The sequence below is a fragment of the Maylandia zebra genome, linkage group LG12, assembly GCF_041146795.1.
Source record: "Maylandia zebra isolate NMK-2024a linkage group LG12, Mzebra_GT3a, whole genome shotgun sequence".
In the NCBI taxonomy this organism is placed as follows: Eukaryota; Metazoa; Chordata; class Actinopteri; order Cichliformes; family Cichlidae; genus Maylandia; species Maylandia zebra.
Window position 1 is genome coordinate 30,993,338 of NC_135178.1, and position 18,629 is coordinate 31,011,966.

Below are 18,629 nucleotides of genomic sequence, written 5' to 3' on the forward strand. Positions count from 1 at the left end.
TGCAAGATAAAATGAATGAATGTTATATGGCTTATTGCATCTTGTACAAACAGCATGAAATATTTAAGTGGTAATGCATGTGAGGCACTAACAGATCTTTTAGGCTAGTTTTATACAACCTTTTTGAAGGGTAAAATTTAGTCATTTGCTATTGTTTGTATTCCTGGTGGTGTATTCCTTAAGAATATCACTGGTGTCTTTGTATGAGAGCTGTTTGAAGGCTAAAAAGAACGCTGTATTCCACATGGGACCAAACTTCTACAGATCAACTTAAAAATGAACAAGCTTTATTTTTTATAACTGTAGATAGTCCTGGGGTCTTAAACAGTCCACCTTATCGTGCCAGGCTGAAACAGACTGGTGGATATGGGGGTGAGGAAGACTGGACCCAAACAATAAAAGCTGGCCACATGACCATCCCATGACTCTGCAACATGTGCTCCTTGTTGCAAATTCCAGCTTAGGCTGAGGTTTAACACACAGAGAAATGCAGTCATGCACATTTACCATATGTAGTGTCTGTTCTTTTGTCTTGTTCAAACGAACTAATTCAAATCGTTAACTTGTGTGTCTAACCTTTAAATCACAGTGCAGTCACGACATTAAAAGCAACAACCATGAAACTGCACATCTTGTAAAAAGACAGCCAAATTTTAGGACTTTGATTGTTATAGATGTGTAAGAATAATTTAAGCAGTCCCTTCACTGAATGTTTTGTAGGTACACCAAAGACCATGTGCTTAAAAGAAATAATGGAAACTGATTTGTGAAAGCTCTATGAAAACTAATGGCAGTAGACAGTATAAAAAATGAAAGTGGCAGCCCTGCACACCTCCACTGATTTGTAAAGTCTGAATATGAAGCCTCAAGCTAAGTGTTTTCGCCGTGACCACCTTGGTGTTTTGAGACTGCCTGTGGCAAGTGAGGGCTGGATCTGGCTGCGTACATGTATTCTCATTGGCTAACGACTTGCAATATCCTGATCATGACTTACAAAACTAAACTATTGAGTTGATTAAGTAATGATAAAAATGTTTATAAATGTCACAGACTGAAGGAGCGAAGGGTGTTTTTCCATATTTCTATGTAATAGGACAGGAAGTCAAGGGAGTCGCCCCCTGCTGGATGCAAAAGGAATACAAGTTTGAGGCACTTTGGCTTCAGAACACTAGGGTAACCCCACAAACATTTGAGGTTTTTAGGGCTGACACTTGCCTAATGGCCACTGTTTTGCAGAGATTTCCCTAATTAACTACATTTGTAGAATTTCCTTGTAAAGCTATGAATGTCCTCCTTCAGAGTTATTTGTTGGAAATATCCAGTGGTATACTGCTGGGCACTTCCTCCTCTAAGAAAATTTCTCGTAACATTAAAAATCAATGTGCAGAATGTGTGTAAAATATGCTGATGCCAAGAAACTCTGTGATGATTGTATTCCAGTCAGAGTAATATATATTTTTTGTGCATTACAGTATGTTTAAATGACCAGACAGTGATGTGCATTACCTAAACATTAAATGTGTTTATTCCAAATTGAGCACTATACAGGATTTGTTCTTTAACAACCCTTTAACATTTCTGTACTTGTGTTTGATCTGCATGGCGATTTTGTTCCATTATGCTGCTTATGTACATGTTGTATAAAAGTCATAAATCATGTAAGTGACTGTACTATCCTGGTTGTTCGATCAACAGCAATCATCCAAGTAAGAAACCATGTCCTACAGTAAATGTTTTTTGATTATATTCCATGATAAATATACATTATGTGCCTGCATATTCCTTCCATCAATGCCTCAACGTGTCAAATAAACAGTATTTTTCTCTGGTATGACCCATTTGGAGATTAAAATATTTTTTTTAAAAAGTAAACTAACAACAACTACATAAACTAAATGAAATTGCTGGCTTTGCAATATATTTACACACACAAAAATCTTATTCTGCTTGAAATAGTGGCTACACATAAAGTCACATATACTTTACATGTAGAGACATTTTTATTGTCCCCGAATTTCAGCTTCTTGCGTTTTTACTACTGTTCCATGCAAGATTCCTCTATTTGCAAGATGCTAAAATGCTCAAAGGTTTTATTGCATAGACTATTTCACACTGTTATTAACCCTCCAACCGTTCCTGAGTGGATTTGCAGTGGTGCTTAGGACACACATAGACTGTATGTAAGTGGCTAGTGAAGTCCTCTTGTGAAGCCCCACACTGGGTATTTTCACCATTGCCATCACACCTTTTTAAAACTACACCTTACCAGCCCAGTGTTGGATCTGACTACAACAGGATCTACAGTTTGTAAATCAAAAATCTTTAATCACAAATGTTACATTTTAACATATGAACTTCTGGGTGTGTTTAATATAACTGGAAACTGCCACAAGCCCATAAATTAATCAAGAAAATGTTTATTGAAAGCCAAGGGCCTTTTCCCCCCAAAACGTCTTTGGAACGGGAAGTCTTTTGGAATTGGCATTCAGAGCCAGAGACTATGTCCATCTTTTATATACAGTTAGTGGATTTGGATAATTTTAACTTCCACTTTTAGACAACTTTCCTCATATTATCTGTGACTGAGTGGAATCATTGACTACCAGCTACCTGAGGCAGCAAAGCAACCCCAGACCAGATAATTTCCAACATCATGCATCACACTTAGTATGACTTTCCTCTGGAAAGCACCCTTTGGTCTTCTCTTTCCTAGATTTTGTATGCCCAGAGAAGGCTTTTGTCTTTATCAGCATTCTGAGCCTCTTTGGAGAGTAGACATGTACGCACTGGCACCAACAGTTACCTGCACATACTACGACTGAGTTTTGGGGACTATATTTGCCACTGGTATATGATTTACTTTACAGTGGAATGATTATTTCAAAAGATTTCACAGGATTCTGTAGAAAGTCTGAGAGTTCTTCAGATACTCACACCGCACATTTCAATGACAAAAAGAACAACACACCCAAGATGTCAAAGGTTTAAATAAGACAGACCACATGTTTAAATATCACTGCATAAAGTTCTTCAAAACACTAGCAACCCAACCACCTAATTTTACACTTAAAGAAAGATAAATGTATCAGTGTGTACTTACTTTTTCTATCTGTCTTGTATCTATCTATATTTTTAATCATTTTTTTGAATTATAAAAATTACTCTGGGGCATTTGTTTGAACCCATATCTTTATCTGTGGTGTGTTTGTACAAACATGTCAAAAGAGCCAATATTCGACCTGTTCACAGAGCTGTGTAAGTCTTTGGACCACTACTTTACTTGAAAATGGGAATAAGGGCCAGGAATGTTTTTCAAACAGACATATATGGAAATGCAGTTTAAAAAGTAAGAAATTGAGTTTTCAATCGTAAAGAAAGAACTTGAAAGACACGGGTATTGACTGGTTATTTGCCAAGTTGTTTCCTATGTGTAGACACAATACTGGCTCATCTGCTGAGTTGCATATTTTCCGGTGAATGATTATAAGTCAGGCTAAAGTGGCTTAAATAAACATTCTTCAGATAATGTGTTAAAAACAGCCAGTGTCCAAAGAAAAACTTTGAATGACCTTCAGAAAGTAAAGACCAACATAATAAGAAAGTTTGGCTCCTTGGATGCAAAATATAAAGAAATAAGGGGTTCAAGACTTTTACATAGTACTGCAGTTTTTTATAAGTGGACATACAGTTGTTTCATTTTGCAGTTTTCTTTTATGTTGTTTCTGACAATACAAAGTGTGTGAATAAATAACACTAGAAGACGAATTTATACTGTAACAATAATAACGCTTTAAATGAAACTTTCCAAAGCTCTTCTCCTTTCATGTACAGTATGGGCTTATATTTTTCTTGGTTTTAGGATCTCAAATGTCTCATTTCACAGGCTGTTGTAGATCTCGAGAAAATGGTAGGATCTCAAAATGCAGTGATATATGGTGTAAAAGAGAAAAGAGGAGCTGATGGTTGCAACATCAGCAGGCACACCTGCTCCTCACAGATGCCTCCTCCACTTCATGGCTGGAGACGGGGCTGCCATTGGGTTCTGAGCCTTGGCCCCCGTATGTGCTCTGCTCCATCCTCTTCATCACCAAATTCAGCAGGGTGGTCACCGCCAGGTCCACATCAGCACCCGTCACTGCACTCGTCTCAAAGTACGGGATGCTTAGGAGATTGTGGAACAAAAAAAACCAAAAACATTAGCTGATCTTAAAAATGATTGTTTTACAATCCAAAATAAGTCTTTGCTGTAAAAGTTTTTTTTACAGATCCAAGATCAGGGAAAACTGTTGACCAGCACCATCTTATGGTGACAGAATTAAAACTAGATTTCCATCATCTTCAAGGAAAAGAGAAAATAATTTCTAATCTGAACTCATTAACTCATCATGAACCTGTGGAAAACACAAACTTCTAAGTCACAGTTACCAGATGAAGCTATATAAATATAAAATGATATTAAATTTAAAATTTAAAATGGCACCAGAGTAGTGATAGAAAACAATTTTAAGAAAGTGTCATTTCGTTTTGGTTTGGCTAATAATGTCTTTCTCAGCAATTAGGCTATAAAAATATAATGATCCCACTGTCAGTTTGTATTTGTAGGTCATGCTGAAAAGCCCCTTTGGGCTCCAGCTTGGAAAATGGGGTCTCGTTTGGGATAATTCACACTTCTGGCTCAAATGAACTCATCAGTTCAGGCAACCACTTTCATCTATTCATAATAATGGATATTGTGTACAAATCAGCAAAAAGTCCAAAAGTTATCCCCTTCTCATCTGTCATTTATAAATCTGTAGGAAATCTAGTAGGACACACTGGATGTCTTTTTTATGTTGCACACTTGGCATCGTTACTAGAATCAGGTGATAATGTATGAAGGCCAAGAGAAAGTTTTTTGAGAGACCTACTAAAATTGGAGAAGCTAAAATGAGTAAAAACAATTCATAAAATAATAATTTACCACAGAACAATAGCAATAAAAAGGTTACAGTAACCTTATCTTTCAACGTAGCACTCTTAATTCTTATTCTCATGTATATATCATGCACATATCTTTCTACGTAGCACTTTTAATTCTTATCCCTACTTTTATTTTTTCATGTCTATTTAAGTGCTATTTATGACACTATGTTTGCACTGAAGCACCGCAGCAATTTCCTAATGTTGTAAACCTGCTCAACATTTGGCAATAAACCCCTTTCTGATTCTGATTCTTATATTTAATGTGGTAGAACGTCAGGTTTAATAAGTCTTCTGAATATTAAAAAAATAAAACAGGACATAAGATCAATAAAAGTCATACACAAAACTGTAAACTGTTGTCACATGAAGTTTGGTTATTAATTTAATACCATGGCAGTATTAATAAACAAACAAACAGCAGCCATAATTATGTTTGCGCAGAGGAAAGAAAAATGAAAAAACAAGTATGAAAGTACACTATTATGTCTCTTTATGGGTACAGACATATTTTTATGATTAATACAGTGTTTGTAAGGCCTTACCCATATCTGTCTGCCAGATCTCTGGCTTGCCTGGCGTGAACACTTCTCATGTCTCTGACGTCTGCCTTGGTACCCACCAACACCACATCTGGACTCTCACAGTACGCGTTGGCCTGCAGCTGACCTGAAACACAGAGGAAGTCACGTAAAGCCTCAGCATACATGAGAAGAAACTCAGAATCAGTCAAGATTATTATCTGTGCAGCAACATAAAACTAAATATATTGATTGGAAGCAGAACAGGGGGCTCAGTGGAAACATACTCATCCAGTTTCTGACATTGAGGAAACTTTGCTGATTGGTCAAGTCAAACATCAACAGGAAGCCCATGGCATCTCGGAAGAAAGCTGTGGTGAGGCTGCGGAACCTAAAGAAGAAGCAGATTTTTTAGAAAGCAGATGTCAAACTGACATGTCTAAGCACCTGCTGAATGGATTTAAATACAATACAACATTCATGGTCCCAAGAATCCTACTGGCGTTTGGGATTTCTGTAACTGCATCCCCAGCAGACCCACAAGGCTAAAATTGTTTTTTCTTAGCACAGACTGTATATAAAGGATGGAAGATGTTACTTGCATTGTTTCTAGGAGGTAACTACTCTGGTTCCAAGAAGAGAAAATAGCTTTCAGTTTGGTTTTTCAGTGGCCTCAGCAAAAGTTATTCCAGTTTATGGTCTTTATCACTAGTTTCAAGTCTTAGCGTAATATTACGTATGATGATAAAAGCAGAGTATGCTTTAGCCACTACCTTATGAACGTGTGGGTTACTTGATAAAGTCTGTGCCACCTTGTACACATGGTGTCTGGTTTCATAAAGCTATGATGGAGAGGGCTCAAAGAAATAGGACTTCAGTAACAAGTGGGTGACATCAGAGTGGCTACACTAAAGTAAGAACTATGCAGTCCTGATTACACCTTTAGTGCTTCTACAGGAAGGTAAGTAGTAGCAGGGGGCTGCTAATCAAATACATTTAATCAACTGATCATCAGCAAGTGTGAGGATCTCTTTAAATGCAGAATCTATTGCATTTTGCTTGTCTGGAGCATTGAAGGGTGAGTTAGCACAATCCTACAACCTTTCTCAGATCAAACAACAAATTCAGACAAGCGCCAAATTTCAGACTCTACAAGCCTCAGTTAGCATGCTAAGGTTTACAGCGTTGGGAAGGTTACTTTTAAAATGTATTCCACAACAGATTACGGAATACCAGCCCCAAAATGTATATTGTAACGTATTCCGTTTCATTACTCAATGAGAGTAACGTATTCGGAATACTTTGGATTACTTAATATATTATCATGCTTTTTACAACTACATGAATGTACTATTGCTGTGTGATTTATTACTATTACTGAAGGCTACTCGCCATACCAATACTAACTAGATTTTTAAATCTTAATATAAAATGAGAAACAGTAGGGTGGACATTAGGTAAGGCTGCATTTTTTGCAGCGATCTCATATAGAAAACTATAAAACAGGTCAGCGGCTCCGAACCGTAGTAAAGGGACCTCTGGCTAATTCGTTGGGTTCTGTGTCGGGCTCATAGCCGAAAACTAGCTTTACTTTGTTTTCTGGGTGAACTTTGCGAGAGACAGAGAGAGGCGTTGAAACGCGGCTCCAACTGAACTTATTGTTGTTTCGGAGGAAAACACGAACGCAGTGTACAGTCGAGCCTTAATAGCTTACTTACAACTGGGCTCGTCAGGCACTCTATTTGGCTGCAGTGGTTATTTTTATATTTACATGCTTCCAGCTCCTGTTTCTGGTCGGTGACAACTTGTACTTTTCCACTCTTCTTTTTCTCCCTCCCTTGCACACAGACAGATAATGAGTATGGCAGTCCATTCTCCCTGCAGCACGGACTACACTGCCCATGAGGCTACATTCTTTAGGGCTATGCCTGTAACACTCTGCCTGTTGCCTTCATATTAAATAATGTTTTGAATAATAAAGATATTCCTTCACATCGTTGTATGGGGCTGCAAGTAGGGGTGACATGGGTCGTGAGATTGAGACACAGACAGAGTCTCTTAATGTGATTTGTTTGGGTTCCCACCAGTGTGGAATTACCAAAAATAGAGAGGGCATAGCTTAACATATAAAGCAGGAAAAGACCGCTGTGTAATCCATTTATTTCAACAAAGTAACTGTATTCTGAATACCGGCACATGTATTCCGTTACTCCCCAACACTGAAAGTTTGTGACAATACAATTAGCAAAAGACTGAACAAGAGTTGTTCTCTCTAAAAAGAACATGTCAGAACAAATGACAAGATGTCAGGAACAATATCTTTTGGACAGATGACACCAAAGCAGAGATGTTTGTCCATAATGCACAATATAGTGTTTAGCTTGGAGGAAACCAAACACAGTATATCAAGGCAAACACCTTATACCACCTGTCAAGACTGTTAGTGGAGGGTGAAGAATTAAGCTGGTTTTGCAACCACATCATGTATCATGTGCCTGACAGCTAAATTTGGACATTCCGGACTACATAAACCAGGTGTGAGGAATTAATTATCAGGTGCAAAGAGTTTTAAAATGATAAATAATGCTTCGATCCTCCACACACACACTTATTTATGAAATATTAACTATGAATTATGAAACAAAGAAAAATTTCATGATTACCTCTCTTGTCCTGCTGTGTCCCAGAGCTGAAGGTGAACTTTGAAGTTCTTCTCAGTTGCCCCATCTACACCTGTCCCCGTATAAACCTAAAGCAATACACAGAGCCCAGTAATCAACTCAAAAAGTTCAAAATGCTCCACATGCAAACCAAATTACACGATTTCTATTTTACGTTTTGTGTCATTTCTTTGGATTAGCAGGATGCGTGGACGGATGCAACACAGTTACACTTGTGATAGGGATCAAGCAAAATAGATAATTTGATATAACAGGTCTACTTTATGGACAAAACTCAACGTGACCATAGCTGTACTGGCAACATAATACCACACTAATGTTTTAGTTTCATATAAGCAGCTAATAGAGACGTCTTTTTTCTCTTGGCTACAGACTTGACTACAGAGATTTTCATATAACATAAAAACCTAGCATTTTCAGTATAGCTGATTACATCAGGAAAAATACATTTAGGGTTGCTACTTCAGCTTCAAAATCGTGGTTTTACTCACTAAGGATTTACAGGATTTCATTTTGTTCTTTGTTATATTTTTTCAAGAAGAAAGTATTAAACTTTTGGTCTGTAATTCTCTACTTTGTTTTAATTATTTCCCTAAGACGAGTTTGGCATGTCTAAGTGTTTATTAGACATTTAGTTAGATTTTCTTCAATAGATTATTACCATGTTACTAACAACCTGAGTTAACACATTTTTTCTAACAGACGATGAAGCCAGAAAATAATTTTACCCTCTATATGCATACTTTTTCTTTATTATTGTTTTAAGTAAGAAGAACACTCTCAGATTGAGATAGTTTTTTAGTCCAGTGAGTATTTGCAGATTTTTCTTTGTCTTTCTTGTAAAATTTAAAATAGTTTCAATAAATGTGAAAAGTTCTACTAAAATAGAGCAACCTGAACGCCTCAATTTATTGTGACTTGCTGCAAGAAGTCAGTGAAACAAACAAACAAACTAACTAACAAAAAAAGACCACATATGACTGTTAACACAAAGACAACAAAAACATTTTAAATAACATTTGATATTAAAGATGCAGATTTCACTGGTGGGGATCAATATTGGAGGGAGTCTGGGGGTCATCCCTTCAAACATATCTTTGCTTCTTTTATATTTCCTACAATATATCTCCACTAGAATGCTTTCTTGACTCTAGTGATCCCACATTAACCTGACAAATAATAATTTGTTGTGTACTCTATTAAAAGTTAATGGCCACTTATTTCTGTATCAAACATTATCTGCCAATTATTATAAAATACTTAAAAAGATAAATGTGTAAAAGGCTTACCTGGCCTTACTGAGTTTTTGAAATGTTTTTTTCCCTATAATTTAAATACCATTAACATGTACTCACCACTCTCTTTTCCCTGAAGTCGATGCCCACTGTGGTTGTGAATTTGCGGTTGAACTTGTTGTCAGTGTACCTGTAGAGGAAGGTGGTCTTTCCCACTCCTGAGTCCCCCAGAGCCAGCAGCTTGATCAGATAGTCATAGTCCCAGTTAGCCATTGTACAGCTGAGTGCCGAACCTGCCACAGAGTTTAGCTCACAGTACAACACTTTGCTGGTTTTCACATGTCCCAAACCATGAGAGCTGAGACACATGTGGGAAAATAACAACTTATAAGGTTAAATTCTTCAACCTAAGCTGCAGTTCTCAGTCTGAGGCTGTAGGACCATCACACAGGCTTAGCAGGACGTCATAACTCCCCACTCATTAGGCACTGATCAGAGAAGGACTAGCACATGACTGGAGCTGGCTTCCACATGAGCAGTCAAATGCCTCTCCAGAGTTTTCTCTAACTTTGCTTAGCAAAACCCAGCTTGTTTGGCACACAGAAGTCCTTTTATTGACTTAAAGAGCTATGGGCAGACAGCTCAGCAGTGCATGACGCGACTATGTCATCGCAATGCTTTGCTTACACTGTCAGCTGGGGCTAGTCCAGTAAAGGCAGGATGGGAAATCCCATTTAATGATGCCAAATAGTTAAAAGTATTTTTCTTACTCCCTTATGTACTTAAAAAAAACTACATTAAAAGAGATATTACTATATCTTACTCTGTGCAATCAAGTGACAAGGATGCTGCTTAATTAACCCTCTAATGATTAACAAAAAGACTGACTAGATTAACACAAAACATTACTTTAGTAATTTTCTAAATAGTCCAAACATCAATACTACACCCTCAGCACACACAAACCATTAAAACTTTAAAATCTTACCAGTCTACGTGGAGAAAATGAAAACATCCGTTCACAAGTTGCACCGCTTGTTCTTATTAAATAACCACTATCATCATTCGATGGTACATTGCATAGCCTGAACCTTTCCCCTGTGCTACATGTGATCCAGGGAGGAGTTTAATACCAGCTTCTGCTGTGTTTACAGACCCTTGTGTTTTCCGCTGTTATTTACGAGGAAAAAGGGCTCTTTGAACACTGGATCGTCTGTGGATTTAAGTGGAAATGGTCCAACCAAAAAAACGGGCCTCACGTCTGGAGGCTCAGTGAAGTAATCCTGCTTCTAAAAACAAAGCGGCCTGTAGACGTTTTTAAGTTCTATAAAAGGTTTTATTTCTAAAAAGGAAAACTATGTCACTTATATGTGCTGTGGTACAAAAAAAAGAACTTTAAATATATATCAATTGTCAGCACTGTCAGGTTAATCAGTAATGTCTGAAGTGAGGCTTTCTGCTCATACTCATTTTTAAGGTTATAGTTTAGTTATTCCATTATTGAGCTTAACTACTGATCATTGATGGAATCAGTTAATTTCCTCCTTTATTGCTGGGCAGGTTCTGTATCTTTTCTATATATACTTAAACAGTTAAAAGCAGGATTAAAAGCTTAGTATACCCCTCCTTTTAAAGTCCCCCTTCCTTTACGTGAACTACATACAGATTGGTTGCCTCTCACAAAAAATGGTTTGACCATGTTTAATATGAACATCTACCATTATAATATGTTGTATGATAGAAAATATATTTTATACACACGGTAAAGATATCACACAGTATTAGATATCAATTATTTAATGCTTAAGAAAAACAAACTTTCTGACATTCAAGGTCATCTGAGTCAATTTAGGTTATAAATTACTTAAGAAAAGTTGCTCAGTTTGTTCAACAACCCAACATCAAGAAAACTTTCATTTATCTTCGTGACATAGTTTCTAACTGGGTTTGAAATACTTGAACAAGTTGTTGGCCTGGCTGCCTTTTCCTGGAGCCTTTCTGTCTTTGGACATCAAGCTTTTTCCTGGTTTCTTAGATGAGGAAGTCTTCAGAATTGGCTTCTGCTGTTTCCACTCAGACATCAGCTCCCTTTGAACATCTGGCGGAAGCTCAGAAAACACCTTAGGGTCCACATTTCCCGGGAACTCGCAGTCAGATAACCGGGGGAATGACAGACCCCCTTCTTCCATGACTTCTTCTTCTGGGAATGCGCTTGTACCTGCCTTCCCCTGGTGATTGACGGTGGTCACTCTGTTGGAAGAGTTCAACTTGTTTGCAGCATCTTTTGTGTCACTAATACTTTCTGAGTCTGTAAGTGTCTCAGGAAGTTTGCTTTTTGATGTGCTGGGGACATCAGTGCCTGACTGGCTGCTAGAAGTGCTGTACAGGGAGCTCACATAAGCAGGAGATAACAGCTCCTTCTGGATGTCCTCTGGAAGAAGCTTGAACACCTCCGGGTCAACATTGGGAGGCAACCGTGTCACAGCGTTAGCAGTTTCGTCAGGGTCGCACCCAGCTGTACTGCAGGATGCATTTCGAGTCTCTTCTACAATGACAGCAGAGTTCTGTTTCCATCTTAACCCGTGTAATGGTGCCTCAGAGCTAGAAGAACTAGAAGAGCTTTGTATGGCGGGTTGTTTATTGTGTTGAGTAATCATGCCATCTGTGCCAAACTGATGATCCATATCAATACCCTGAGAGGAATCAACACACTGGAGAATGAAAGAGGAACAAAAGTGAAGTGAGGAAATTCAGAGTACTAGCACATTCCTTCCAGGAAAGAAAAATCCTGCATTAGGTAACTGGGCAGTGTGAAAGAACAGCCTTTCTACTGACCAACATTAATTATTTCTTAAGAACCCTTCTAATACCACTTTGACTTTAATTTAATACCTATTTCATGATCATGATGTTCAAAGTAGAGCCAATATGGCCTTAAATACATTTTTCAGGACTTCCCACTGCTAACACAAAGCAGCGTTTTCATGGAGTTTGGTTACATATGAAGTCCACTCAAGTTAAACATGTTTCATGAAAGCCCATCAGCTCAGACCACATGATCTGGATAAATTATGTCTTTAATGACATTTTGAGGCAGAACATGAAGGAAAGTTTCAGCTGTCATTACTTATTTAAACACAGTTCAGTTTTTCTTCGGAATAATAAATTTGGCACCTAACAAAGACGTTTTCTTGCTACCTAAAAAGAAAATCGCAGGGGTTGTAATATTTTAAGTGGGCTTTCATTTCCTCAAGCATGGCCAGAAATAATGTGCGGACCTCTCTTACGTATGGTTACACACACTTATTGCCTCAAGAATATGATGACTAGTTGTGCTTACGTCCATACTTGACCCTGAAAGGCTAATTTTAAGTCAGGAAAAACTCCTGAAGTTGCTCTGGAGTGTTTTTAGAAACCCACAAATATTTGCCCCTAACAGCCAAATAAGAAAGAGGAATACTGCCAATGGTGGTAATCAGGTTACAGTAGCATATTTTTAGAACAGGAAATCCAATGATTTCATTACATCAATTTGCCTATAGTGATGTGCCATGGTTTCCATGGCTGGCTCAATATCTCTGACCCATCAGAGTATGGACAAAAATCCTCTGGGTGTCTATAACATTAGGATGCTGGCAGTGGATCCTCAGTGATCCAGCTACTGCAAATCGTAGTATTGAAATTGTCGAGTGCAACTCTAATGGCGCTTAGTAATAGGAATGAAAGAAAATGATAAATAATTCCTGCCATTCAGACAAAATTAAGAAACTGTACAAATGGTCAAGTCCTAGCTTCTCCTTGTCACAAAGAAAGGTAAAATTAATTTCTTTGGGCTGTTGAGACAAAATAAGACATATTAAGAGTGACTGATTTGTTTTTTTTCCATTATGGTTTGACATTTTATAATTAATTAATTAATTCATATACTAATATGATAGAAAATAAAGTTATTTGCAGCCCTAATCAGACAGAAATCAGATCCAACAGTTTTTATGAGTGATTCTGAAGGCCTTAGCGGGCAATCCAAAAAAATTCACTTTTATAGGCTACAGTTAAAAGATTTTACTATGTTTTTTATTACAACCCCTTTCATTTTCCTTTTTATGGAAAAATCAAACTAAGATTATCTAACAGTGTTGACAAGCCACGTTACATTTTACCTGGCACTGCGATAAGACGGCCTGGGATTTTTTGGGAGATGTGCTCTGTGAAAAGAACGATGTTATCGAGCCCTTCCCGGTGACGGCAGCTGCTCTGGTCTGCAGATTACTGAAGCAGACGTTAATGAGGGTGAGGTGGAAGGGGGCGCCGCAGTCCACCATCCTGTAGAAGAGTTTCATGGCCAACGGGAGCAGCTGCATCACAGCATCATCACTGCTGCCTATAGACGCATTAGAGAAAAACTGTTTTAATGGAAAGAGTTTTCCTAACTGAGCTGATTTTAACTGCTTTCATTAACCAACTAATTAACTGATTAATTTAAATTAACGTGATTGAAGACATTACCAGATATTACAAAGGCTCAGTAGATATGGTACATCTAGACTTCTAGTTATAGTCAGACCTGGATGACTAAAGCTTTTCATTATGTTTTTGTTTAGCGAAAAAGCAAGAAATCACTGTAAACCGACTTAAACTCAAAATCAAAAAAGTTTATTTATGCTCTGATTTTGACTTGAGAAATCAACTTTAGCAACTAAAGTCTGCAAGGTTAAGCTCCTTCCCAGCGTAGCCTGTTTGTGTTGGGTAAAGGCGCACAGTGAGTGCTTGACATTTTTGTCTGAAACTAGGAATATTCATTTATAGTTAGCCTGAGGGGAAACTGCTGAATGCTGACAAAATCTCGGGGAAAGGGATGTAGTTTTCAAAGGCAGAGAGCCAGGACAAATATATTTTTAAAAAATGTATACATTGTTTAATATTTTGGCTACGTTTTATTTTTTGACTCTATTAGAGAAGTTTTGCATGCTTCACAGTTCAAACTAAACCTTATTTTTTCCTCTAAAAGGAGGCGCTTTGTTAAGCAGAAGGAGGAGGAGCCTCCTGTGTGATGACCATTTATAGAGATATCTGCTCAGAGTGACATTGTAAAACTCTAAGTGGATGATAAACAGCTTTTAACAGAGCATTTGGAGCAATCTGAAATCTGAAATGTTGGATCAAAGGGCTCATCTAGAAATGATCTTATTTTGAGGATCTACCATTTAGCAGTACATGTGTGACAGAACATAAGAAAAGGATCTGTAAAACATTTATGAGAGAAGATTTTTGAAAAAACAAAATTTAATTATTGACAAGGGATAGACAGAGTGGGTAACTCTTGCTCTTTAGGCAAATGTGTAAACCACTATAGTGTGGAAGCACATTTTTCAAAAATTTATACACACAGAAAATTAAAAACCTGATAAAACCTCTACAGATATCATTCTGAGCTCTCCCTGACACGTGAGCATACCAGAGCTGATCTTCTGTCCAATGTGGTTGGGGATCGGACACTGCCGGCTCTCCCGACTGAACCACTTGTTGGTCGTTGTGTATTTACGGATTGTGAGCCTGAAGGTTTGAGGCTGCCTGCCGTCTTTGCGCATCCTGCTTTCAAATATAAAACCAAAGGTAAGATTAAGGAAGCCATCCCCCTGTGGCGATTCAGCTTTGAGCTGGTAAAACAGACCTTTCAACCAGACTGCTCAGAAGTTGTTGTGTCTTCTCTGAAACTTCTTTTGTTGAGGACATTTTTTTGAAAGAGTCTTCATCACTGAGAGACTGAAACATAAAGAGGAGAGCAATGCAGCCAAGAAATGTAAAATCGTTTCCCATCAAACATGACTAGAATTAAAGGATTTCTACGGCAATTTACATATTAAAAACACAGGAATCAATATTATTTATGAACTTCCATTTTTACTCTTCATCTGCTTCCTTAAAGGTCACTTCTGGATTTTTTCCCTATATTTTAAAACTAAATAACTATGGTTCACTAAACTGAACTGGATTGCTTAAACTCAAAACGCCAAATTAAAACCAAGTCACTGATGTTTTGTTTGAATACTACTAAAACTTATTTATCAGTGAAGTGTTTAAAAACATACAACCTCACACTATATAAGCTGTAGATAGCAGTAATTAATTTCCAATAGTTTCTTATCTTGTAGTACTGCAAGAGTTTCTGCACAGCAAAAATGGGGGCCTGAATAAATGGAGCAAACACCCATTTATTCATAAATCTTTATACTGCAGCCGCTCCCTGCTGATCATCAGAAAAAATGCAGGTTGTAGCTACAAAAAAGAAAAACTCATTTAGCTTCCCGACCTTAGCTTTCTTAGATACCGGGAATCTCAGATGTCGCATCCTACCTGAGGGGCCCCAGTACAAGTAACAGGTGAGTCATCAACACCGAGGGACAGATTCTTCAAACGCTGAGCAGTGGGACTTCCAAACTCCTTCGCCAGGTCATTCAGAGGACACAGCTGCAAGTCTTTTACGCTGACCAATCCCAGGGCTTGAAGTCTCTTAGCAGTTTGGTGACCCACCCCTGAGAATACAAGATGGCACCACAAAATATATTGTCAGGCGTATTTAACACATGTGACACACAACAAAAATGCATCAGTGAGTTTTGGATAAAAGCATCTTTAATTAAAAATGCTCCAAATGTTAAGGACAACAGTGTAACAACTATACTTCATTAAAACTCAATCTCGATGCATATCATGTTATGCATTTCTGTTCACCTACCTGCCATCTACTGATGATTAACTATCTTTTAGAGCATCTATACCTGGCACTTTGCGGACACTGCTTAGGCAGCCCATGATGTCACTGATGTTTTCTGGGAGCAGAGTGGTTTGCTGGTTGGGTTTGAAGGTGCCTGAAACCAGTTTGGCTAGCAGCTTGTTTGTGGCGATGCCAGCACAGCCGGTCAGGCCCAGTTTGCTGTGGACGGCTTCTCTGAGCTCTGCTGCAATGTGTGAACCTAAAGCCAACCTTGGGTAGTTACTGGCTTTAACATCTGCACCTGAACAGGAAGGGGAAAAACTGTGGGTATGAGCACACGCGATACAGTTTAGGATCTGCAGGTGAGTTGTTCATGAAGAACAAAACTGAAAGCACTATGCAAATATCTCACGAGTTTGAGCTATTTTTACGAGCCATTTCCCAGTTTCAGTGGGCCAGATGTACATCTACACTTGAGAAGCACAAATGTGACTTACTTGGATGATTGTAGACGTGTCCTTTAAATGAAAAGTCTTCAGACTTCACTAGCTGTGCAAGCCTTTGTTCTACCATCTCAGTGACGTCCATGAAGTTTTCATCAAATCCAAGCCTTTCCACGAGAGGACAATAAGACATCAGCAGCTCTGGATGGCAAACAAGAAAAGGTAAATATATACAAACGGTTATCAGATGAAAACATCAATTCCATTTAGTTTCTAATAACCAACAAGGAACACCAGCAGGGTGGTGAACCAAACAGTGGGTTAAAAACAGTTTACATTCTTGAGTAAAACAATTGCTGAAATGTAGGAATTAGAGATTTTAGCAGTTTAGTCAAAAAGGGTTGTTTTCATTATGAATTGTGGAATTTAAAAGTTGACCAAATCATGATTTTCTTTAAGAGACCGACTCCAAAATTTGATATCTTGTTGCTTTAAGCAGCTCACTATCTAATTTGCTTGCTACAAGCTGAAAATAAATCCATGTCATAGAAACAAACACTAGTCACCGGAGAAAAACGGCATCCCAGATAAACTTTAAGGGTCACGTCACCATCTGGCATAAATGGCTAGTCAAAAGAAGTTACAGCAAGGCCCTCTTGTTACCCACATCTTTCAGTCATGTGAAAGGTTTTTACAGGACTGCAAATCAAATGCAGCTGATTATTTTTTCATCACTAAGTGTGACAACCTCTATAAAAAGCATTCGGCACAAATCAAGGATGACTATTTTTTTCCAAAGCGGAAATATTTGGCTGTAAATCACAGAAACAGCATATTAGCACAAACATCTTATACCAGCTGTCAAGCATGGTGCTAATCTGGGCTTGTTTTGCAGCCACAGAACCTGGACATCTTGGAGTCACAGAGCTGACCACGAACATCTCTGTATACCAAAGTATTTTAGAGTAAAATATAGCATACACAGCAAAATACAGCAAAAGCCTGGCTAAAACTGGGTTATCAACATCATAATAATTCCAAGCACAAATCTACAGCAGAATGGCTGAAAAAGAAAAGAATTAAGATGCTGCAGTGGACCAAAGTCCAACCTGATTGCTATGGTGCGACCTTAATCTCCATGTTTAGCCTGACCTTCCAAGCTTCTTTTATTGCAGCAACTACAATTTCATTTTCTCAGAGTGCACCTTAATATCATACTGCACACTACGACAAAAATTACTTTATTTACTACAGAGCACTATTTTCATGTCACACTGGTGTGATACACTGCTTACCTGTCATTTTATATGACATCTCTCTGTAGTGTGTGAGGTCTTCTCCTTTAACCAGCACCAGCTCAGGACATTTCTCCTTAGCATCAGTCACAGACATCAGCTTGTTGACACCCCTCTCCCTTGCCACATAGTTACAGGTGACTATGATGTACTTCTGCTGTATACCTGATGATATGAGAGTCATTTGGAAGGTTTGGCACAAATGTTTTTTTACACTTTTTTCTTTTTCAGCTTTTATAGCATGCAAGTTTACCTAACGGGACTTCTCTCAGTGCAGGGTTTCTGATCATTTCCACCTGAGCATAGAAGCAGTCTAGGTCAAAATGCAAAATGACTTTGTGTGCATGTACTCGCGTTTTACTGATGCTTGGTCCTGAAACACACATTATATGTACAACAGTTACCATATCTCGAACTCTGAAAGTCATATGAAAGCAAAGAGCAACTGTCAGATTTCAGTTTCAGACTGCCTAGCTTAAGTTTCCAAGTTTACCTGAAGCAGCAGCAGCAGGGGGGCTATGTGTCGGTGAATCCACGAAACTGTTCCTCCACTCGTTTTCATCCTCCTCATCCTCGCTGTTTTCCATCTCAAAGCTCGTAAATGTAATACATTTTGCTGAAATATAGACTGCTACAACTACTGCTGCTGTTGTTGTCGTAATAGTTCTTTCATTGTAGGTCCCAATTCAGTTACGTGCAACGTTGCCATCTCTCGACATGGAGGGGTTACTGCAACGCAGCAACTACCAAAAAAAGTTTCTATAAATGCATTTTTTTTAA

The 18,629-nt window shown here is 38.2% G+C and overlaps 2 protein-coding genes across 5 annotated transcripts; both read right to left on the reverse strand.

The window, feature by feature from the left end:
• Positions 1-1,765: 1,765 nt before the first annotated feature.
• On the reverse strand, positions 1,766-10,964 carry LOC101477650 (ras-related protein Rab-27B). Of its 3 annotated transcripts, none has more exons than XM_012916166.4 (6): positions 10,385-10,964; positions 9,517-9,636; positions 8,144-8,229; positions 5,768-5,871; positions 5,505-5,628; positions 1,766-4,161 (listed from the first exon to the last, which is right to left on the reverse strand). In XM_012916166.4, exons 1-6 carry the CDS (start codon positions 10,409-10,411, stop codon positions 3,972-3,974), a joined length of 651 nt encoding a protein of 216 aa, XP_012771620.1. In that variant the 5' UTR covers positions 10,412-10,964; the 3' UTR covers positions 1,766-3,971. The 3 variants fall into 3 exon arrangements, with proteins under 3 accessions (XP_012771620.1, XP_004575702.1, XP_004575701.1); XM_004575645.3 differs by having other exon boundaries at positions 9,517-9,689; XM_004575644.4 differs by lacking the exon at positions 10,385-10,964 and having other exon boundaries at positions 9,517-10,362.
• A 213-nt stretch (positions 10,965-11,177) lies between these two features.
• Positions 11,178-18,574, reverse strand: poli (polymerase (DNA directed) iota). Of its 2 annotated transcripts, none has more exons than XM_004575649.4 (10): positions 18,343-18,574; positions 18,103-18,222; positions 17,850-18,014; positions 16,609-16,755; positions 16,176-16,412; positions 15,751-15,929; positions 15,068-15,159; positions 14,852-14,985; positions 13,557-13,777; positions 11,178-12,107 (listed from the first exon to the last, which is right to left on the reverse strand). In XM_004575649.4, exons 1-10 carry the CDS (start codon positions 18,434-18,436, stop codon positions 11,334-11,336), a joined length of 2,163 nt encoding a protein of 720 aa, XP_004575706.3. In that variant the 5' UTR covers positions 18,437-18,574; the 3' UTR covers positions 11,178-11,333. The 2 variants fall into 2 exon arrangements, with proteins under 2 accessions (XP_004575706.3, XP_004575708.3); XM_004575651.6 differs by having other exon boundaries at positions 18,103-18,145; positions 18,343-18,555.
• Between the last annotated feature and the right edge of the window lie 55 nt (positions 18,575-18,629).